This window comes from Camelus ferus, chromosome 16 (assembly GCF_009834535.1).
Source record: "Camelus ferus isolate YT-003-E chromosome 16, BCGSAC_Cfer_1.0, whole genome shotgun sequence".
In the NCBI taxonomy this organism is placed as follows: Eukaryota; Metazoa; Chordata; class Mammalia; order Artiodactyla; family Camelidae; genus Camelus; species Camelus ferus.
The window spans coordinates 43,205,057-43,228,631 of NC_045711.1; the positions used below are offsets into that span (position 1 = coordinate 43,205,057).

General features: G+C 41.6%; 1 protein-coding gene across 2 annotated transcripts in view; it reads right to left on the reverse strand.

Annotated features, from left to right (window-relative positions):
* The window catches only part of MYO1D (myosin ID), a 304,232-nt gene that overhangs the window by 169,699 nt on the left and 110,958 nt on the right, over nt 1-23,575 (reverse strand). For both annotated transcript variants that reach the window (XM_032457713.1, XM_032457714.1), the window contains exons 13-15: nt 20,447-20,521; nt 15,595-15,727; nt 4,097-4,263 (exon numbers count right to left, since the gene is read on the reverse strand). In XM_032457713.1, the coding sequence (XP_032313604.1) occupies nt 4,097-4,263; nt 15,595-15,727; nt 20,447-20,521 (375 nt within the window). The remainder of the gene's footprint in view (nt 1-4,096; nt 4,264-15,594; nt 15,728-20,446; nt 20,522-23,575) is intronic.

The window sequence follows — 23,575 nt, forward strand, 5'->3', positions numbered from 1 at the left end:
ATTTTAGGGCCATAATTCTCTCCTCTGTCTCTGAGAACATGAAGTAGGCTTATTCAAGTGCCTTTTACTCCTTGCTCCGGTTCCTTGAGGGTGGCACTTTTCACTTGTTGAGCGTATTGTCTCTTTTTCACAGGCGTGGTCTTTCTCAGATGCCTGCCTGTCACTGCCTTCCCCAGAGCCCCTCCATGCACCTCCTGGCCTTGGCTGGCCTCCTGGAAGGTGCCTACTTTTGCTTCCTGAGTCTTGGCCAGTGTGCCTCTGAGGTCTGCCTTGCAGTTGGTGAGGTGGTTACTTGTCCCAGTCATTAAGGTGGCCTCCTGGTGCTGCAGGGGAGGTAAACATGGGCACGGCAGCTGGGACACTCCCTGATGGCAGCTCAAGCCTCACAAGGCTGTCTCTCCCTAGAACTGCGACCCTGGCTGACTTCTGGGTCTTCATGTCTACTTTCTTCCGTATTTCAGAATGAGTCACATCTTCAGGGTTCTCTGAGAATCCCTCTTTTGATGTGTGGCTTTAAATACATATATTTTGCATTATTTGGGAATGTTCTGGGGTGGGAATGGGAGATTTAAGCTTGTACCATACTTAACATTCACGGATTCTTTTTAATCCTTTCTGTTTTTATTCGAGTATTATAAAACATAATTCAGTCCTTATAGTATGTCTTCCCTGCCAAAAAAACACACCAAAAATTTTGAGTTGAAAGTAAAACAGGCACAAAAAGAGATTAAAAGTGGGTAAAGATATGCACTTGCAAAATTCCTTGTTCCCTCCAAATCCAGTTTGCTTACTCTCTTACTTCAGCTATGCTCTGAGGCTTCCTCTTTGTCTCGTGGTAATATATTTTCAGTTCAATAAATATATATTTTAGATAAATACACTTTGAATTCAGCCTCATCCTATAGTTACCCATCCCCACTCTGCTCGTTCTAATCTTTAACTTCTGCCGATTTTACAGAGGGAACAACACAAAAACAAATACTAAAACTGAGTAATTGCTAGGATTCTGACACTAATGGCGAGGGACTAGTAATCTTCCTATTAACATTAATTTAATACTGTTTGAAATCAAGACTCGTTATGAACACATCTCTGCTCATGAACACATTCCTACTCTACAGCCTCAATAAAAAAAAAAGAAAAATCAAATGTAAAGAGCAGCATGATTTCAATAAGGAAAACGATCAGTTTTGAGCATAACCTTTTGATCAATATAAAACTGTTTCAGTTTTCTAGGCTCTTCTGCTATGAAGTTTTATTCATTCCCGGAGTCTCCAATGAGTGCCCATCCCTTTCAGTTCTGCCCCCAGGTAGCTGAACACTGGTGGAGGACAGCAGGCAATGCCAGGTGGTCTCTCTGTACACCTTTAACCTCACATCTCACGCGGGCACTCAGATCTTCCTGGCAACAATCCTCCTACACAACCCTCCTCCTACACAACCCTGTGCTTTCCCAGTCTCTAAAATGAGTGTTCTCATTTCCGCTCAAACCTCCTAAACCACCTCTCCTAGTCCTCACGGTCAGCTCATGACCTCGCCTCATACTTTACTGAGGAAACAGAAGCCATCAGTTAGGAACATCTCCATCTTTGCCATCAGCTGGCCTTTGAGGTTTCCTGCATCTGCATTCACAGCCTCTGCCTTTTGTCTTGTTGCTGTGGGTGGAGGTTCCCTGCTCCCATCTAGAGCTGATAAACCTTCCACTTGTCCTTGGGGTTTCACTCGTTGCCTTCTCACGGATGTGACTGTTACAATTACCTCCTCTCTCCTACGTCCTTGGTTCCTCCCTCTGTTCTGAATCATCCCCACCTGCACGTGAACATTTTCTGGTATCTCCTTGACATCATATTCTGGCTACTGCTTCCATTTTTCTCTGCCCTTATTCAAAGCCCAGATCCTTGACTTGTCTACAAGCATCCAACTCTTCACTTCACTTTCGCATCCTACTCGAACAGGGCTCTGCCCAGCCCTTTCTCCTTGGATCTCTCTGTTGCCAAGTCTACTGGGTAAGCTTCTGCTTTTACCTTACTTGATTTCACAGCAGCATTTAATATGGCAACTGCACTTTTCTTCTTGAAATGCCACCTTCTCTTGGCTTCTGTGACATAACCCTCTCTGGCGGTTTCTTCTATCTCGCTGGTTGCTTCTTCTTTTCTCTTTGCTGGTTCTTTCATGTCAGACCACAGACCTGAAAGGCTGGCATGGGCCTCCTCCTCTTCTCTCTCCAGTTCCAAGACTCTATATATAATCTATATACCCATGGTTCCAGAATTTCTATTTGCAGTCTGGACTTCTTCCCAGAACTCCAGATTTGTATGTCTAATAACTTATTTAAGTATTTCTACCTAGACGTTTAGCAGCCATTTCAAACCTAACACAGTCAAGAGACAAATCTTGATTCCATCTTTGTCCCCAGTTCCATGTCCTCCCCCTCAAACTTCTCTTACCTTGGCAAAAAGTACCATGCTTATCTAGATGCTCAAGCCCAAATCTACCTGTTATCCTTCATCCCTCTCTACTCCTCTCTCATCTAGCTGATCCCTGAGCAAGTCTTGTCCACTTTCCCCTGAAACACATCTCGACTCTGTCCACCTGGATGCATGATAATTCCTTGTTTCAAGGCACTACCATTGAGCCACAACAGCAACTCTAAATGTCTCCTTGCTTCCTATTCACACAGCAGCCGCAGTGATCTCTCTCTCTTTTTTTGGGGGGAGGGTAGGGGGAGGTCATTAGGTTTATTTATTTTTAATTAACCTTTTTTAAATGGAGGTACTAGGGGTTGAACCCAGGACTTTGTACATACTAGGCATACACTCTACCACTGAGCTATACCCTCCTCCCCACAGTGATCTCTTAAAACATCCATGAGATTGTGTCACTCCCTGCTGAAAATCCACCAATGGTTTTCTATCACACTTAGCCAAAATCTAAACTGTTTAGTCTGGATTACAAAATTCAGCGTGATCTGGCCCCTGGCCATCTCTCTGGTCTCATCCCACACCACTGCCCTGTCACTCAGCATCCTCCAGCCACACTGGACTGTGTTTGGTAACACACTTACTGTTGCAACAAAGGCTTTCCCTGGCTGCTGCCTCGGCTCCACCTGCTCTTTTCTCTGACCTTTGTATGACTGGCTCCTTCCTGACACTATAATCTCCTTAGAGACTCTTCTCACCAACTAATATTTTATGTATTTAATCATATTTTTTTTTGTGGAATCTGTAGTCTAGAAACATAGGAAATGTTCAATAAATATTTTAAAATAAATGAACTGACGGAATTCAAAACACTATTCTTATGAGTCCCAGGTGTCAACTATCATGATCATTTTTAATAAATAACAATAGAAATGATATCTTACACACGTATTGAGTAAATACTGTATGTCAGGCACTAGTCTAAGTGCTTTATATTATCTCATTTAATCCTCCAGCAACCCTATCAAGTAGTTACTATTATTAGCCCCCTTTTTACACATGAGGAAACGGAGGCAGGTTATATGATTTGATTTGCCCAAAGTCAAAAAGCTACGAAATGGCAAAGCCAGGATTCAGGCAGGTGGATGGGTTTTAGGGCCTCTATGATTAACTACTTAATATTTTATTACTATTGTAGTTACTAATATTAGTAATGACAAGCAGCATTAACTGAACATCTATTGTGTGCCAGCCCCTAGCCATTTCACTTAGGGTCATCGGATCCTCACAACACCAGCTTATGAAGTGGCATTACCACACTCATTTTACAGATGCAGAAACAAAGTCAGAGAAGTTAAATTTCTAGACCAAGGGCAGGCAGTGAACGAGTGGCATAGCCAGGGTTCCCACCCAGATGTGACTCCAAATCCTCGTCTTTTCCCTACTCTACTACACGCCCACATTTTCCCCGTGAAGAATAAAACGTTTTCCCTGCCATGGTCCAAAAACCACAAACCCAAGGGGACCTCCGGCTGATTCTGGGGAAAGTCTTTCACATCTTCAGCTTCCCCAACTCTGCTGTTCATGCACCAGATATTCAGACCGTCTGCTGTGAGCCGATGCATCGTGAAACCCGGGGGGGACCCGTCAGGTTTCTTCGCTCAGTCCCACCTCACCTGTGAAGAAACTTCTCGTACGTCTGGCGGAAGGCGAACCCTGCCCGGCGCACCCTCACATTCTCCAGGAGTCCCAGGTACTCCACCTGGTGCCGGCAGCGCTCGTCGTCAAATATCTGCGGGGACTTCATGTCGTTGGGTTTGATGCAACGTACGTAATATGGTTCCTACAGAAATGCCAGCGGCAGGTGGTTAAGTTCCGGTGGAGAAAAACCCCAGATTACGGACACTAATATGCAATCAGCGTTACCTGGGTCAAAGCCAGCTCTGTGCCTCTGGTTCCTCAGGCATACTCTTACAAATAAAGCAGTTACTCTCCTTTTCCCCTCCCTGTAAAGGCTGGAAGCGCTCAGGCATTCAGCTAAAATTCTGTTTTATTATATTGTAGGATTCATCAGAAATAGGAGCAAGGGGATAAAACTAGGGTATAAGTAGTTGAGATATGTAAACATCAAGTTTTTTTTTTTTTGTATTTATGGAAACACGGTTAAAAGTAACAGAAGGAGTCATTTAATAGGAAACTTAATTTTAATGGAAATTTAATAGAAAGAGACAGGAGCTGTGGTAAAGACATGCTATCATAAAGAATGGGAAATACGAGGCACAGCCCTGGGACACAGGAAGTGCTCCGTAAGTGCCGTTATCATCCTTGTCATCATCCACCGCCATCATCACCACCACTACCACATTAGCCTGGACTTTCAAAAAAGAGATTGAAATATGTAAGTAGAGAAGTTACAAAGTCATCTGCAGGCATCAGTGACTCTGAGAGAGAGCCTAGCAAGAAATCATTCCCTCTGTGCCAATTAAGTTTGGAACCTTGTATTAGATCATAACTCCTTTCAAATATAAAACTGTGTTTGGCACAGATCCAGGTACAGTGAAGATAGCAAGGCATCACTGGAGGAATCACTGGGGTCAAATGTATCCTGCTTATTGGAGTGAAGAGCTATTTTCTTCTCTGAATCTGTTATCCATCAGACACACAGTAGCACTTTAATTAAGAAAGAGTCTTCTGCACTAGGCAGAAAACGACATGAGGCAGTTTTGAGTTCCGCTGAGGTCTGGAGGTTGCAAGTAGGGGAGATCTGCTGAATGTGACTTTACTTGCACTCTGAACAGAATAACAGTTTTGACACCTAAACAGGAAGCTCCAAGTGTATAGTGATAATGCTGCCTTCCATGATGAAAAGCAACGTCCTTTTCTTCCTTTTTCAAAGGAAAATAGAAATTTCCTACTGTATCAGTTTCCTACGGTTGTAGATTACCACAAACTTTGTGGCTTAAAACAACCCAAATTTATTCTTGTACAGTTCTGGAGGTCAGCAATGGGTCTCAGCGGGCTACAGATCAGGGTATCACAGGGCTGTGGTTTTCTGGAAGCTTTGGGGGAGAAATCATCTCCTTATCTTTTCCAGCTTCAAGAGGCTGCCCACATTCCTTGGCTTGTGGCCTCCTCCCATCTTCAAAGGCAGCAATGGCCTGATGAGTCCCTTCTCAGGGTGCCATCTCTCTAGATCTGACTCTTTGCCCCCACTTTCCCTTTGAAGAACTCCTGCATTTACACTGGGCCCACCTGGATGACGCAGGATGAGCTCTGTATTTTAAGGTCAGGTGATGAGCAACCTCAGTTCCCTCTTTGGCGTAGATCAAAGACGGGCAGAGGACTGACATGACTATAAAGCACAAGCAGAAGCTTACTTTAAAATAGAGTGATGGGTGGCCAAATGTTCATTACAGCCGAAATGGTTTTCAAATGGAGCATTTATAGGGGGAGGTAAGTAGCTTACTTTTAAAAGGGGCTTATACCATTTTAACAATATTGATTCTTCCAATCCAGGAGCATGGGATATCTTTCCATTTTTTAAAGTTTTCTTTAATTTCCTTCATCAGTGGTTTATAGTTTTCCATGCCTAAGTCTTTCACCTCCTTGGTTAGATTTATTCCTAGGTATTTTATTACTTTGGGTGCTATTTTAAAGAGGATTGTTTCTTTACTTTCTTCTTCTGTTGACTCATCATTAGTGTAAAGAAATGCAACTGATTTTTGAACGTTAATCTTGTAACCTGCTACCTTGCTGAATTCTTCGATTATTTCTAGTAGTTTTTGTGTTGACCTTTAAGAGTTTTCTATAAATAGTATCATGTCATCTGCATATAGTGACACTTTTACTTCTTCTTTTCCAGTTTGGATCCCTTTTATTTCTCTCTCTTGCCTGATTGCTGTAATAAATTTAAAGCAAACAGTGGGATAGGAAAATGAGGGATTTACTTGAGGATTTGCTGAGTTTCTTAGGATATCGTCTTTACTGCTTGGTGGATAAACTAAGAGGAGTAGCACTGAGCACAGTAAATACCAAAATGCTAGATCTGTCTGTGTGCTTCGGTGCTGTTGTAACAGAATACGCCTTATACAGAATCAAGACACTTGGGTCTTAGTTGTCTCTGCTCTTAACTAGCTATGATAAAGTCTTCATGGACCTAATAATTTAATGAAATGAGGATATTTGGAATTCTACTTAAATAAGGACAGATGAGGCAATTTAAACCAACACTCATGCTGGGGACACCAAGGACAGGCAAACAAAACAGGCAAAACACCTGCTTAAAGACACTGGAGAGCTAACAAGGTAGTGGAGAACCCAGAACCCAGAAGAGTTTTTTTCCTTTTGGGGGGGGGCAGGATTTGCCAACTCCAGAGGAAGTGGGGGGATCTGAATAATGGTTCTGATAGCCTCATAAGCAAGTAGGACACAGATTAGAGACTAGGGCCTGAAAAGAAGGAGGTCACAGGTAAACCCCTCTCACTTTGGGTTGAGATCCAAAAAGGCTGCCACTAGCAATAAGGGTGAATCAGAAGTAGGCAGTCCCTCACAGGGACAGGGCTTCAGCTTTGACTCATTTTAGTCCTTCAAACTGGAATAGCTTCTTTGGAATATCAGTGCTTTTAGGGGCCTAAAAGGAGCAAAGATAAATCTCCCCTAGAGAAAGATTACATAAACTTGGGCCTCCAATTCTTCCCGTATACAGTTTTGCAAAAATAATGTTTGGAATAAAATAAAAATTAACCAGACATATAAGGAGCCAAGATAACATGAATTGGAAATAGCAAAACAACATACAAAACAAACAGACTTGAAGGGGTCCAGATATTGGAGTTATCAGATAAGAATATTAAAATAAGTACATTTAACATGTTCAAGATGATAAAAGACAATATTGAGAATTTTTTTAGAGAACCAGAAACTATAAGAAAGAACTAAACCAAACGAAAAACCTGGGACTCAAAATGCAATAGCAGAAATCAAGAACTCAGTACTTCAGTAAAAGAGTAGATTAGAAATAGCTGAAGAAAAAAATAATGAACTAGAAGATAGGTGGAAAGAAATTTCCCAGAATGGATTATGGAGAGATAAAAAGATGGAAAACAAGAGAGGTTAAGAGGCACAGAAGATAGAGTGACATGGTCTAAGTAACTGGGGTCCTGAAGGAGAGGAGACAGAAGGGGCAGAAGCAGTATGTGAAGAGCTAATAGCCAAGAATTTTGCAAAACTGATGAAAAACAATCAAGCTATAACAAAATGAAGAAGTCCTATACATTACAAGCAAGATTTAAAAAAAAAAACCCTACACCTAGGTGCATCATAGGAAGACTTCTGAAAACCAAAGAAAAGCAGTCAGAAGGAAAAAGTCAGATTACCTTAAGAAGCAACAAACAGACTGACAGCTGACTTCCCAAAAGAAACAATGGAATCCAGAAGACAAACGAGTACTTCTCTGAATTGCTCAAAGAACTGTCAGTGCAGAATTTTACACCCAGCAAAAATATTCTTCTAGAAGGAAAATAGCATAAAATATTCTCAGGTAAACAAAAACAGAGAATGTGTCAACATCAGGCCTCAAAGATAACAGGATGAAGTTCAGGCAGAAAAGAAATGGTCCCAGAGGAAGGTCAGTGACACAGAAAAATGAAGAAAAGAAGTGATAAATGAGCAAATCTAAACAGATACTGACTATACCTAGTAGTAATGAAAATAATAAGATGTCATCATCTTACTGGCTTAATATATATATTTAAATATTAAGTATATTTAAATATAAATACATGACTAAAAGAGCACATAAGTGGGGAGGAAGACGAATGGAATTAAGATGTTTTATGGACCTTGCATTGTCCAGGAAGGAGATTAAAGCACCAAATATTAGGTTTTTACATTCAAGAATGACACTGTAATAACTCAAGTAACTGCCAAACAATATTATGGTATAAATCTTCTAAAAACAATACAGGGAGTAAAGGGAGTGATAAAAAATTGAAACAGAGCAGTGGGGGGGAAGTGCGAGAAAAGGGTGTCTTCCTAGGCTTAACTAAACATCCTGACTCAAAAGATTCGTGGCCACACTTGGCACGAGTCTACTCAGAAGACCAGAGCCTAGTTCGCCAGCAGGCAGTGTCAGGGTGGTGCCGCAGTCCACACGGCAGGCCGGCGAAAGAGAGTGCAGGCCCACAGAGATGGGATCCACACCAGACACGTGTGGGAAGTGCCCTTGGTTTAAAAGCCTCACATCCCCTAGGATTCAACATCTCTTAGAACAATCCTAAAGACATAGCTCCCACGTCCTTGATAGGGACATGCCTGATACATGAGTCACCACACTTGGGAAGCCAAAAGTATGTCATCCCCACCAGGCATTTATCATTCTCCCAGTTCAGATGCAATTTATGAATGGGGTAGTTTTTTATCATTAAGTGATGCTGCCTAGTAATACAGTTCAAATACATCTTCCTAGATTACAGGGGAACAGAGCTGGAAATTTAACTGAGGTTAAACTGTCAAGAGAAGGCACAGAATTTTGTTTACCTTGTGCCCAAAGTAATCAATCAAAGAGATTAGAAAAACAATAAAAGAAACATACAAGAGACAAGCAGCACGAAGGAGATGGTCGATTCAAGTACAACATACAGTAGCTATGTTAAGAATAAATAAGCTAAATGATTTATTCAAAAGACAAAGACAGCCAGAACGGATAAAAAACCGAAGCTAACTATATGCTACTTACACATGAAACATAATGATACAGAAAGGTTGAAAGTAACAGGGTGGAAAAGGACAGACCATGCAAACCATGGCCAAAGGGAAAGCTGGATGAAACTGTTTTATTTGTGCAAAGCTGACTTGAAGGTGAAAAGCAACTTAGAAATAAAGGCATTTCATAGTGACAAATGACTCAAACATTAGGAACAAATAACAGCTCTAACTTGAATAAGCCTAATAAATTCTCAAAATATTTAAAGCAAAAATTGGAGGCACAACAAGGAGAAGCAAATTCAGAATCAAAGTAGGTTTTATCACACATTTCAGCACTGACAAAACAAAATAATTAGTAAGAATGCAGAAAGACTGGACAATAATATGACCAGTAAACCTGACCTAATGGATGTGTGCAGAATATGAAATGCAAATGATGTTAATATATAAACAAAACGTATGAAGAAAATTTAACAAATTTTTAAGGACTGAAATCACACAGAGTATCTGACCAAATAAGATTAAGCTAGAAATCAAGAGTAAGAAGATAATTAGAAAATCTTAGATGACTGGAAATTAAGAAACATACTTCTTGGGTTGAGAAGAAAATTACAGTGTGAATTAGAAAATATTTTTAACTCAGTAATTTATGCAATCATGTGGGCAAAGCAGTCTTAGTGTAGGGGATCCTTTCAGTACTTAAAGTAACTCCACTAAACAGAAACCAGTTGAATGGAATTTTACCAGTATTGACAGATTACACACAGGAAATAGTAACACTGGAATGGACACTAATGACCAAGTAAGGGGCTGGGGAATGCCAACTGCTTAGTAAATATAAAAACCTTCAGATAAGGAATCTAGTGGAAATACTTCCTCTATATTTACTCAGCATTCTGTCTCAATTTATAAATGCCGCCTCCTCTCTCTTTTATAAATAGCCAGACTGACTCAGCCTAAGAAATCTTAAATGTGACAAATTCTTAAGGGTCTTATTGAGGTTAAATCACAAAAGCTAATAGTGATCTTATTCTCTTGCACTTTTTAACCTGCTTCTCCCTGTATTTTATGTGAAAAACATCCTTTGTCAAAGTACGCCAATCAGTACACAGATTAGCTGGAAAACAGTTGATTTACATGTTCATTTATTTAACCTGCGTTGAACACAATCGGAGCCAAAGGCAAATTCAGGTTCATTTAATAACTTACTGACCATCTGCTCAGAGTGCTTTGTGAGCTATCAAGAGGTATACAGAATTAGTAGAACTCATTCCTTAGATTCAGAAGACTTATAATCTAGGTGGGGAGGTAAGATATGCATTTTAAATCACCATGTGGACTCTGAAAAAGGGAGGAGTCAGGGACACGCACTTCTGGTGATGGAGGACTAGGCAATTTGTATCAATCAACCTTCCTGACGAAGTCACTGAAAAAAAAGTGCTAGTCAAAACACAGCACGGAGAGGAGAAATCTTGAATGCATCAAAGAGCTAATGATGCAGCCAAGATGAGACTAAGACTAAAGTCCACAGGGGCAAGGCCAGCCTTCGGGGCTGCTTTTGTCTGAGAGGCGACTAGAGACCTGGAGAGGCAGCCATGAGGCTGAGCACAGCCGCTGACAGCCTTCAGGGGCTCAGAGGATGAAAGCTGGAACCCGCGGCCCTAGGTGCAGGACCACACTTGGGTTTGGAATCCTGAATAGCCAACCTTGGGAGTTAAAGGTGAATGGAAAGGGGTTTGGCACTTTTAGGAATGGCAGGTAGCTGATGGCTGAGCCACTCCAGAAGTTGGACTAAGGTGACTCAAGGATGTCGGAACTGGCCTGATATGTCTTTTTAAGGTTAAACGTTCAACTTTTCTGTTATGTTTAGGAGAAGGATGAAAATATTGGCTAGCTTATAATTCTCACGTCATTAATAAATGGTAATATATCTGTATTCTTTTCCTTTAATCTGATTTGACAGTTTTTCTCCATTTATGTTTGCTATAATTACTAATACATTTGGATTTATTTCTACCACCTTGATTTGTCCTAGCTTTCCTACTTTTTTTGTCTCCTTTTTCCTATTTTTTTTAGAACTGATTTTTTTTTCCCCTCGTGCTGGCTCTCCCCACCCTCAATCACTAGTTTGGAAGTTACAGCCTCATTTCTATTCTTTCAATGACTATACCAGAAAATTTAACAAGGAGTTACAAACTAACTTATAACTCTATTTTTATCCTTTTCCTGAACAATCAAGGGCCTTAAACCCAAACCTTCCAATTTACATGCTACTGTTGGACTGTTTAATTCTAATCAGCATTTTTAATCTGCTAAAACATTCCTTCACAGTTTGTTTACGTGCATCCGCATATTTACCAATTGCTTTGCTCTTCTTTTTGCATTTCTGACTTGCATGTAGTAATCAGACTTCCTGCCACCTGATATGCTGCCTTCACTCAGCGCCCGGCCTGCATCCTCCGTGCTTTCTTGTTAGCTCATGACCGCACTCAGGGAGCTGGTTTTTATAATTCACCTAACTTTCTGGTTGTTTTCAGTTGGTTTTAGTGGGTATCTTGCTCACCCTGTTGCCAGAAAACGCATTGCTCACGTGTATTTTTAAAATCTTCACATCTGTGTTCCTAGGTTTGCCTCATCTCTAGCTTTTAACTCATCTCTGATTTCATTTTCTCATGTTAACTTTGTACTAAGGTAATACTAATCTCATTAAATGAGGTGGCTTCTCTTCTTCCCATCCTTCAAAACAGCTTACGTATGACAGGAATTACAGGCTCCTTGAAGGATTTATAAAACTTATCCGTAGAACCATCTGGGTCTAAAGTTCTTGGCAAAGTCTGGGGAAGGCAGACTTCTGATTAGTGATTCAGAATCTCTAATGTTACTGATTTATTCAGGTTTTCTATTTCTTCTTGAGTTAATTTTGATAACATATTTTTCCAGAAAACTAATTTTTCAAATTCACTGGCATAGTTGTTCAAAGTATTCTGATGCTTTAAAAAACTCTATAATGTATGAAGTGGTATTTTTTTTCATTCTTATTATGGCTTTCTCTTTTTTAAAAATCTGTTTTATTAAAGGTTTCTCTACTTGATTAATTTTTCTGGTCTATTACTTTCAATTTTTGCTATTTGAAGATTATTTTCTTATGCCTTTCTTTAGATTTTCTTTGGAGTTCTGTTTTTGGCTTCTTGAGTTGAACTTAACTCATTTACTTTCTATTTTTTTTCCCTTTTTCTTTTTAGTAAGGGCATAACAAGTGGACCACTTTAGGAGAATTCTACAAATTCTAATAGATTCTTTGTTATGTAGTTCCAGATATTTTGTAATTTCCATTGTGATTTCCAATTCAACCTGTGACTTATTTAGGAGAACGTTTTTAAGTTTCCAAGCACGTTAAAAAAGTTTTTAGTGCTGATTTTTATTTCACTTGTTGTGAGGATGGAGAATACATCTGTACATCTGTTAAAATAGCTGGGACTTCCTTTGTGATCTAGCATGTGGTCAATTCTTGTAAATGTTCCATGTATACTTGAAAGGACTATGTATTCCCTGTTCCCTGGGTACAGAGATCTTTTGATGTATTAGATAAAGTTTAAATTTGGTTTTCAAAGCTTCTGCATTCTTACTAAGGATTTTGCTTGATCTATCAGTTTCTGGTAGAGTTGGTTTTAAACCTCCCTCTAGGATTGTGGACTTGTCAAGTTTTTCTTTCACATTTTTCACGTTTTTTTTTTTTTCTTTTCTTTTCTTTTTTTTTGCTTTATAGAGTTCACGTACCATCATGGCTACTTAGTTCTAAATGGTACCTTGTTCAAAATGGCTTTACTGTCTTTGGTATTTCCACTTTATTATTGTTAATCTCTTTATCTGCATTAATACTTTTCCCCTTAAATCCTATGTTCTCTCACATTAATATTATTTCACTAGGTTTTTTTTCTTGGGGTGGGGGGTTGATATAGCTTTATCCACCTCTTTGTTTTTAATCTTTCTGCCTAGTGTAAATTAAGCTGCTCTTATCAACATCAGGGCAAAACTTTGGTGGTCCTGCGGGTTCAGTCAGACCTCGGCAATTAAGTGAATATTGCGATAAAGTGAGTCACGAGAATTTTTTGGTTTCCTAGTGCATATAAAAGTTATGTTTATACTTTACTGCAGTCTATTACGTGTGAAATAGCATTATGCCTAAAAAAACAAGGTACATACTTACTTAAAAAATATTTTATTGCTAAAAAATGCTAATCATCAGCTGAACCTTCATCAAGTCATAGATCAAAGATCACTGCTCACAGACCACCCTAACACATCTAGTAACAATGAAAATGTTCGAAATATTGCAAGAATCACCAAACTGACACAGGGACACAAAGAGAGCAAATGCTGATGGAGAAATGGTGCCACTAGGGGTTTGCCTTTTGCAGGGTTGCCACCAACCTCCAATTCGTAAAAAATGCAATTATCTGCAAAGTACAATAAAACAAGGTATGCCTGTACCTGGATTTTCTTCCTATCCAGTCTGTTTAGTCTATTTACATTTATGGTAAGTACCAATTAGATTTATTTCTAGCATATTAATTTGTATGTTCTAAATGTAACATTTTTTCCTTTGCTTCTGCCCTGCTCGCCTTCCTGCCTTCTACTGGACGGGTAAGGTGCTTGCATTCTTTCGCCTGTCCCTGCTCTCTCCCTCATTCCTCCACCTCTGCAAACACAGACTGCGGGGCTTAGCAGGGTCGGCTAGGCCAGCTGCCTACCTCACAGACAAGTACTTTTTATTTCCCTACTTTGAAACAGAGTATTTACTTCCAGCTGGGTGCACTGCTGACCAGAATAAAAAGGCACTTCCCAGCTTCCCTGGCAACTAGGTACAGCAAGAGAGATGTAGCAAAAGCACTGTGTGAGACCTCCAGGAAGTCTCTTTAAAAGAGAAGCTCCGGCTACCATCTTGGACCAGGAGGATGGATGCCAAGCACTAGTCTGGTAGAGCAGAAAGACAGAAGGAAGCTGGGTCTCCAGTAACCTTAGAGCTGCCACACCAGTCCTGAGATACCTTCTTCCATACTTCATTTGCAGGAGAGAGAAATAAATGTCTCTCTTCTTTAAGCCACTAATTTGGTGGGGAGGGAGTGTGTCTCTTGTTTAGCAGCTGAGTGCAATTCCTGATACGGGAATTACAGGTAGTTCTAGAATTTTTATTTTTAAAAAATGCACATTTAACTATGAAATTTAGAAAATAAAAAGTGATCTGTTTCTAATGAAATAAATCTGATATAGCTTATAAACAATACGCTTATGAGTCATGTATTTTAAAACATCTATTTTGTAAAATTCTGTGTTCATCCCTGTTTCTTGTGTCACACGCCTTCCTTCTAAGCTCACCTCCCTTCTTGCTGGATGAGGCAGGTTGAAGCTGACCTACCGAGAGAATCGGATGGACAAGAGGAGGAGTCCTAACTTTATTCTCACCTCCAGCTCTGGTGTCCCTACCCCAGCCTTGCTGGAGGTTGGATTATACAAGCCAACGAATTGTGCTCATTTGTTGTCACCTGAGGCCAACGAATCCTGACGAAAATAGAATGCTATTGAAGAGACGTGTTCTTGTGTCATCTGCCTAATTTATCCACAGGGAGGTAACCAGAAATAATACAGATTTAAATTTTTAGAGAGGAAGTTGATAAAAAAAAAAAAGATAAAAATGAAGAAGAAAAAATACACTGGAAAAGCACCAGAAGAGAAAGATAAAAAATGAAGGAACTAAAAATAATGAGTCCTAGAATGCTGCCTAATTTATCAACTTGTCAATGGCAGCAGTTAAGAGCAGAAATCTGTTCTTTAAGGAAAAACACTGGGGAAAAAAACAACCCAAAAACCCAGACTAAAGTTATCAAACAGTATTAGACCTCAAAGGAACAATAAAAAGCAGAAATAACTGTCAATAATACATCTTTTTATTTCAGTTATTTAAAACAGCCTATGGATAAGACTTAAATATTAAACTTCCTCTTAAAACTTAACCTGGTTATTTTGTATTCAGATACAATATAAGGATAGCATATTATAATTTAATTCAAGATTAAAAAAAAAAAGCCAGGCCCTGTCTTCAGCACAGGGCTGCAATTCATTTTGTCAGGCACATACTATGCCATATATATATATATAATTTTTTTTTTTTAAAAGATCTCACTAAGACTTTTCCCTTGATGACAACATTAGAAGAAAAAGCCCCAACTTAAGAAGAGCATTTCACCTGGGACACGAACAACTGTTTCATTAAGCCATGTTAAAAAAAAAAAAAAAAACCAGAATTAAGAATTCCATTATAACATTCACTTGAAATATATGAATGTATGTTCTTCAACATGATTCATTTATTACAATAACTTAAAGAGCAAATCATACGTACATTCTCTGTAACATCTCTCAAGAAAGAATCTATGAAATAAAATGGATATTTAAAAAAGAAAAGAGTTACCTTTGATGCAAGGTTGTCTACTAAGGCAATCATAGAATTCTTAAATAAGGTGGCGGCGGTCAGGGGTCTCTTGGTCACCTCTGTGATGCTCAGTTTGCCTTCAGGCCACATATTCTTCAGCACAGGATTTGAACTGAGAAGCACAGAAAGAGTGGTTTGAATGTTACATTCAAATAAGCTGAAAAAGAACTGCTAAGCAGTCCTGCTGAACTGTACCCAACTGCACAGCAGACTGAACTCACAAGGCCCAGCTGGAAAAATAACTCCATCCAGAAAATTAGGCTGAAAGTATAATGACAGGTACCACACCACAGAGCAAGAGGATGTGTCCAAACTGGACTACATTCGAAAAAGTCTTTAACCTTCTTTAAAGTGATGTTGGACGAGTTACCGAGGACCCTCAAAATGGCTTACGTGGTTCTTTTACCACATACCTACAATGAAACAGGTTTGGTGGTCATTTTAAGAATGAGAACAAACTGCCAGCAGGAAAATGATTCTCAGTGTCACAGCAGAAATCACGAAGGTGAGAGCATCTTCCAACTGAAACAGATCTTCTTACAGTAGAGGTCACACCACAAAAAGCCAGGTCTTTCGAAAAATCCAGATCTGAGTATAACCACCTTTACATTGTCTTCTAGGAAATCCCTTTACAGCAGCGGAATTTATGAACACATTTGTAGGTGGCGCTGGCAGTTATAATATTTTATTGATGTGACACTAAGACGGGTTGCGATCCAATTCTTAAAGTGCACTTCAGGCCAGTTTTCAGGCTAAAAATGACATATTCCTTATTTGGCTCCGTGGAGATATTTGTATACACATGCGTGGTGGTCTCCGCTCTGATTTTCCTCCTGTTTCACCTTGGGTGCTTTTGATTTGAAAGTAAAGGAACTGAAAAATGTTACTTGCTTCCTGGGAAACTTCTCTCTTATTGAAAAAAAATTTTTTTTAATTGAGGGTTGAGAATAGGAAAGACTTAATGGACCTTCTTTGCTTATTGTGTTTCCTGTTGCCATCACTTTGTCCACTTTTCCCTCCCTGGTATAAAATTAAGAAAACTGAGTTGGTTTCCCAAACATCTAGTAAATTTCTGTATACAGGGGCTCCAAATAATAGCAGCAAACTGCCAGAACGGATGACAAAGGTGCAAGGAGCATAAACGGTGAGGTGCATGGTGACCTGGTCTGTGCACGAAGGCAGAGCAATACTCCGAATCCTCTCTGTTACCAGGAGGCTGTGCCAACTACCATCAAAAGTGGCTATAAAATAATGCAATGACCTGTGGCTTATGGACCAGTTTTACTACGTTCCAGTCTTATTTCATAATTTTCCAATGATTTACGTTATCAATAAAAATGACCATATAAATGGATATTGCTTTTCCTTAACTTTTCCATTTCAGTCTTTAGCAGAGAGACAACCTGAGACAATGGTTCTCAACCTTCAGTACAAATGAAGCCTGGATGCCTTCCTAACACCTATGGAACAGAACTGCCAGAAAGCAGAGCATGTGCACCTTGAAAATCACTGGTTTTGGATCTATGCAGTTTCCACCCCCAGTTCCACCTTACTGTTTAAGACACTTTTCCTGTATCACCTTGTAAGTGGAGGGAGGGGGGAGTGTTGAAAATGAAGGAATAAGATGGCTATTATTGTTATTATTATATTATTATTATTAAACAGTAGAACGGATGCATAATGAATCAAAACAGACACATACTGTCCTTTTAAAGAGAAAGAACTTTCAGGCCAGTAAGTCAACATAGTTTTCAGACATTTAAAAGATACCTTTTCTTAAAAGGGAAGCTCGTTTATCCAGAAATCCAGCATGCACTATAGATAAGGCAGAGTGTACCTGGCTAACGAGAGGGGTCAAGGGTCATCCGTGCACCTGACACGCCACCTGCTTGCTCCTTGCTCCTTCCATTTACACACATGCACACACACACACTGAAATTTTGGGAGGTCGTTTAGCCATGAAATCATGGAACAGTGTCCAAGGGCAAAGGCAGCCCATCCGAACACCATCTAGGAGGATAGGTTTAACCAAAATAATTCCCAGATTTCCCACCCCAGTGGCAAGGCCTTTCCTACTAAGGACATATACCCAATAAGTTGCAACAAACGGACTTTTAATCTTTTTACACCTTTGGCAAGACCATCTCTGTTGTGAAATGGATTCATCTTAGCCCGATGCCTTTAACTGCTGGATTTCTCTACGTTCCTTTGTTCTGATTCCATGCTTACCAAGCAACTCAGCAGTTCATAAACTAGAGTTCCATTTGACCTCCCAGGCAGGTTTTCCAGTAGGGAAGAAGAGCCCCTCATACCAACGCAAGTGTTCCATACTGTGAGACTGCCGGATTTTGTGCTGGAAATCAGTCCACTTGCTGCTTTGTCTCTGCACTGGTCCTCAGAAGATGGGGTTCCCTGAATCCACCACTAGAAGGGGGAGCTGAGCCTCTGGGCTGTGACGAAGGCCACCTTGTGCAGCCCCCTGGAAGCCTGGCGGCCTTCCCCGGGCAATCCGCCCTGACTCTGCCACTGGCAAACTGAGGCCACTTTTCCGATTTGACTTTTTGACATTTTCGACACAGAGCAATGCCAGACTCTTTCATGTCTCCCTCAAAACGAGTGCATCTTACCTGACAAACCAAGCACCGAAACTCCTCTCTGAAAGCCTCTTCCCTCCACAAGCAGCTCGTGCGTGGGCCCCTCCCACATTCCCATCACTAGAAGGCCTGCGTCTGTCTAGTGATGATGGCGCCATCCCTGCTCTTAGCCACTTCAACACCCACCCAGATGGACCACTTTATAGCAAGACCTCTTGAAAGAACCATTGAAACACAAGGTCTCCACATTCTTGTTTTCTGTATTCTCTTGAGCCCCCTCCCATCAGACATCAGTTTTCATGACTCCGTTGAAACCAGTGTTGCCAAGAGTCCCACCGACCTTCACGTCAGCAAACCCAGTGGCCAGCCTTGGTCCTCACATCACTCTGCTCTTGACAGTATGACACAGTTGATCATTTTTCTTGGCTTGGCCTCTCTGACACCAGATTCCTGGTTTTCTCGCTACGTCACCGGCAAGCTCTCAGTTTCCTTTACCAGCTCCTCCTTCTTTGCTTGACTCTAAATGGTGAAGTGTCTCGGGGGATTCACCTTTCAACCTCTTCTTTTATTTTTTTGGCCATGCTCAGCTTAGATAATCTCGCCCGGACAACGGCTTTAAACACTATCAATATGCCGACGACCGTGAATTTACGTCTCTAGCCCTGCCTGTACCCTGAGCTCCAGATGCATGCATACGGTCGCCTATTGAGCATTTTCAACGGGATGTCCAGTTTGCATCTCCGGCCAAACGTATCCAAAGTAAACTCGATTTCCCCCCACGAATAAGCGCCTCCTCTTGTCTTCAGACACCGAGCACCCCTTCCCCACTGCTCAGGCACCATCTGCGATTTCTGTCTCTGGCACATCACACGTCCTATCCATCAGCTATGCCTGTGGGCTCTACTCTCACAGTAGCACCTGCTTGGACCACTTTTCATTGCCTCGGTCACCACCAGCCAGGTCTCAGCCTGGATTACTCGACGAGCTGCTCACCGGCCCCCCTACGCCTGCTCCTGCCCTTCACAGTCTGTCTTTACACAGCAGCTCTGCTGGCGTCTTTAGAATAGAGATCACGTCGTACCACACCCTCCAACGGTCTCCCTCCATCTCTGGCTCTCACACTCGTGGCGAGTCAGGCCCTGCTGACCTCTCCAAAGTCACCCCCGTCACTCTCCCCTCCCCTGCTTCCAGCCACACGGGCCTTCCTGCCGTCCTCAACACACCCAGGCCGGCGCCCGCCCCAGCGCCTTGGGACCAGCTCTCCTCTGCCCGAGCGCTCCCTCCCTCAGCTTCATGGCTCATCCCCTCACTTCTCGGAGGTCTCAGCTCCAACGACACCTCTCTGGAGACGCCTTTTCTGACCACGCTGTCTGTAACGCCTCCCCTGCCCCCGCTGGTCCACACCCTTCCATCTCTCTCGCCTACTTTATTTTTTCTCTACAGCACTTGTCACTACCTGAAAGCTCATTGTTTTATTGTTCATTAACTGTCACCTCCACTAGAATAACAGACCTCAGGAGGGCAGGGGCTTTGCATCCGGAGAGCACAGGCACACGTGAGGCTCAGAGGTGCCTGCTACACTTTTGATGATCTACTGACCAACCAACTGAGTAGCCTTAATACGTGAGTGACAACACTTCTCTGAGCCAAAAAGAACCAGCTGGCAAGGAAGCCTTTCTCCTTCACGGGTCTTCTTTCCGAAGTTTACCCGTACTGGGTGTGAACTTGCTGTCCTTTGGCTGGTTTTATTTCTTTACCGCTTTTTCACATTTTCTTGGATTGTGAGACGAATCTGTCCACCCAGGACCTATTGCCACTGACACTAGATGCCACTCTGATATCAAGGTGGTCCCTTAGCTGTAGCCAAAGACACACAGTGGGAACCTGAGTGTGTGAAGCTCTCAGCTGGGACAGAGGTGATCTGACACTGTCCTATCACCGCTGAGGACACTGGTAGGGGGTGTCGGAAGGATGGCAGCAGGGAACAGAGAAACCGCGGCAACCCGAGGGAAATCAAGGAAAATCATATTCGTAGTAGGGTCCCTGCCCTAAGTTTATAGGTTTTATCATCATAAAATAACTTATTATCTCATTCATTAAGTATGATCCAGCAGAACTAGAAAAACTGCCAGAAACATTTAAAATGGTCACATAAAAGTAATCATCTGCAAACACATTATGCAACACGTATGTCAAAGAGCTTACCATGAAGAAAATTAATACAATTTCAATCCTACCTGTTATACATCAGGCGTTTGAAATCTTGAAATAAAGTGTCTTTGTTTTTGTCAATAAAACCAATGACAGAATAGCTAGTTGAGGGGGAAAAAAAAACACAAGAGAAAACACATTATTCACCAAGGAAGAGCCACTTCTAAGCTTTTCTGGAAGTCTACAAGCCCTTCTACTGCAAAAACTTATGCACCAGTCATCTCTAAAGCTGATGCTGCCCACCTAGTTCTGAGTTAAAGAACATCAAACCTGCCTGCCACCCAGATGGGATGCTCGCTGCCTCTCCTTCTCTGGAGGAGCGCAAACCCCAACATCCTCATTACGATTAAGATCACCGTTTTCGCCTGGCTTGTTGTTTACCTCAGGAAGATGCCTTTTAAAAAGACAGCTGTGTTTATCATCTGGCATTCCTAAGATAAAAACAAAACAGGAACGTACAGGAACTAACCGTCTCAGCTGTAGGGAGGTCAAAGGGCTCGCCTAAGGTTGGCTCACTGCTCAGGGTGGGAGAAAAGAGTCCTAAAGAACTGGAAAGGACAGTGAGAGCTGGATATGCAGAGGAGAGGGAGGCAGGCAGGTCACAAGGGAAACAGGTGCAGCGAAGGGGCGGCAGCAGGCACACGCGTGGAGGTCTTGAGAGGAAATGAGGGGGTCAGGACTCATGGTTCGGAGGCAGGGACATGAGTAAGGTCTTGGAGGTCCAGCTAAAACTGCAGCTGGTGACAAAGGTAGGAATGGGGGCTGCTCTGCGGCAGTGCCGGGCATGGTCTCAAGGGGGAGTGAACTGCGGGGGTGTGTGTGTGTGCGTGCACATAACAGTAACCTAGGATTCCCCACGACTGAGGCTAAGAGGAGGCTGGGGACACAGTAACGCTAGACGCAGCTGCTCCTTGCAGCTCTCCGGTCTTGCCTGTCTGTGCTTCCTTCCTTGACAATCCCGCCAGTATAGACCATTGTCAGCTCTCCAGCCCTGACCCCTCACCAAAGTTTCAGCCTTACCCGTTTAATTCTGCAAGAAGGTTCCTTCGGGCTGCGCTGCCCATGGGCACTTCAAGGCTATCGGGTCCAAAATGATTTCCCTGCCCCCTTCCTACCTAGGTCTTCTTCCTGATACCTTCAGGTCACTTTTGACTGAACCCTTGAAGTCGCCTGACTCTTAATCTACGGTCAGACCCATACAATTCAGACTTCAGAGGCCTTGTTCGGGCCTTTAGGGCTCATTGCGATTTGGTCTCAATCTGCTCTTCTAGGCATTTCTACTTCTCTTCTGCCACCAAAAGGACACGTTCCAGTCAAAGGGGCCCAGTTGCTATTTCCTGAAATTTTTTTTCTTATTTTTAGCACCCTTCCCACTTTTTCCTATAAAAATAATTCCTAGCACCCAAGGACCAGCATCTGCCTTCCTGCGTCTATTAAACACACAGTTAGAAACATTATATCATTTGCTTATTCTGAATTCTGACAACACATGTTATTAATCATATTGCAATTATTTTCAACCATCTTTTGTTGCATCAATGTATATAAATGTATGTGTGTATATATATATGTTAATAAATATACATACAATCACATATGTATGAATGCATCTTAATCGAAAAGCTCTTTGTAGGCAGAGACCATAGTTTATAAAGTATTGTGCACAAAGAAGATATTTAGTAAAAGTCTAGAAAAGGGTTGAAGGGCTTAAGGAGAGAAGGGGAAATCTGAGGCATCAAATATTTCTCCAAGGGTCTGGAAACCTAATTATTATCTCAGCTAGTCCATAAACTTGCTGTGTGACCTTGGGTAAGAATTTTACACACTCTGCGTAAGTTCTCTTATCCATAAAACAAAGGGCCGGCCCTACATGGTCTCCAAGGCCAATGTCCAGTGCTGCACTTAGCCAGTCCAAGCTGCACAGAAGTGCCCTGTGAGTGGGGCCTGGATTTCAGTGGCAGATATCTGTACGGAACTGGGTCTTCCCTCTTCAAAGTGTTCTGGGGCCTGGGAACAGGCCCAGGAAAAGTGGGTAATGGTGCCATTCCAGCCTTAACGGCTAGTTTGACAGATGGGGTGATAATTTGGAGCCATATTATTTTATGATTCTAGAGTTTTAACTTAAATCAGGAACGGCTATTAACATTTCTTCAAATGTCTTTTTGACATTTACGGAGACGATCATTCGCTTTTTTGTTGTTGCAGTTGTTCACTCTCTTCCTGTAATGGGTTATGTGAATAGAATTCCTAATGTAATAAATGAGGAGAAAGGAAAAGAGGGGACTTCAAACAAAAGCAAGGTAAGGAGCAGGGTTCGGTGGACAGTCAGAGCATCTAAGCGTAGCAGAGGGGGAAATGCCTCTCTTGAAAGACAACCATGTCAAACTCCCTGGAACCTGTCAATGTTACCTTACATGGTACAAGATGAGAAAATGTTAAGGATCTTGGGAGGAGAATCTTATCCTGTATTACTCAGGTGGGCCTTAAATGCCATCCAAGTGTAGCTTTATGACAGATGCAGAGGAGGATTTAACCCAGACACACTGAAGAGGGGGAGGCAATGTGACCCCGGAGGCAGAGATCAGAGTGATGCAGCCACCAGCCAAGGAAAGCCGCTGGGAAAAACAAGGAACACTCCCCCTCTAGAGCCTCCGGAGTGTGCCCTGCTGACACCTTAGATTTCAAACTCCTGGCCTCCAGAACTGTCAAAGAATCAACTTCTGTTGCTTTAAGCCACCAACACGCAGTAATTTGTTATGTTAGCCCTAGGAAACTAAAATGCTAAGGTAGTTTATATATTTATTTATATATATATATATGTGTGTATATGTATATATATACAGACACACATATATATATGTATATATATGTATTTTTTTGTTATTATTTTCCTACCACTTTCTACCTTTATTGCATTGTAACCAGAAAATGTAGCTTATGAGAATTTTACGTTTCCAAATAACATTTGAAAAATACTGCAGTAAAACTGGTTTTTGCTCACAGAGTTAATTAGCAGTTTGTCACATACAATGATTACCCTCACCTCGGGGCCCGAATACCTGCTGTCTCTTCTGCTTGGAATGCCCTGTCTTCTCCGTCTCCTCTTCCTGATCCTGTCCCCTGACTAAGCCTCTTTTACGTTCAGGACTCAGCTG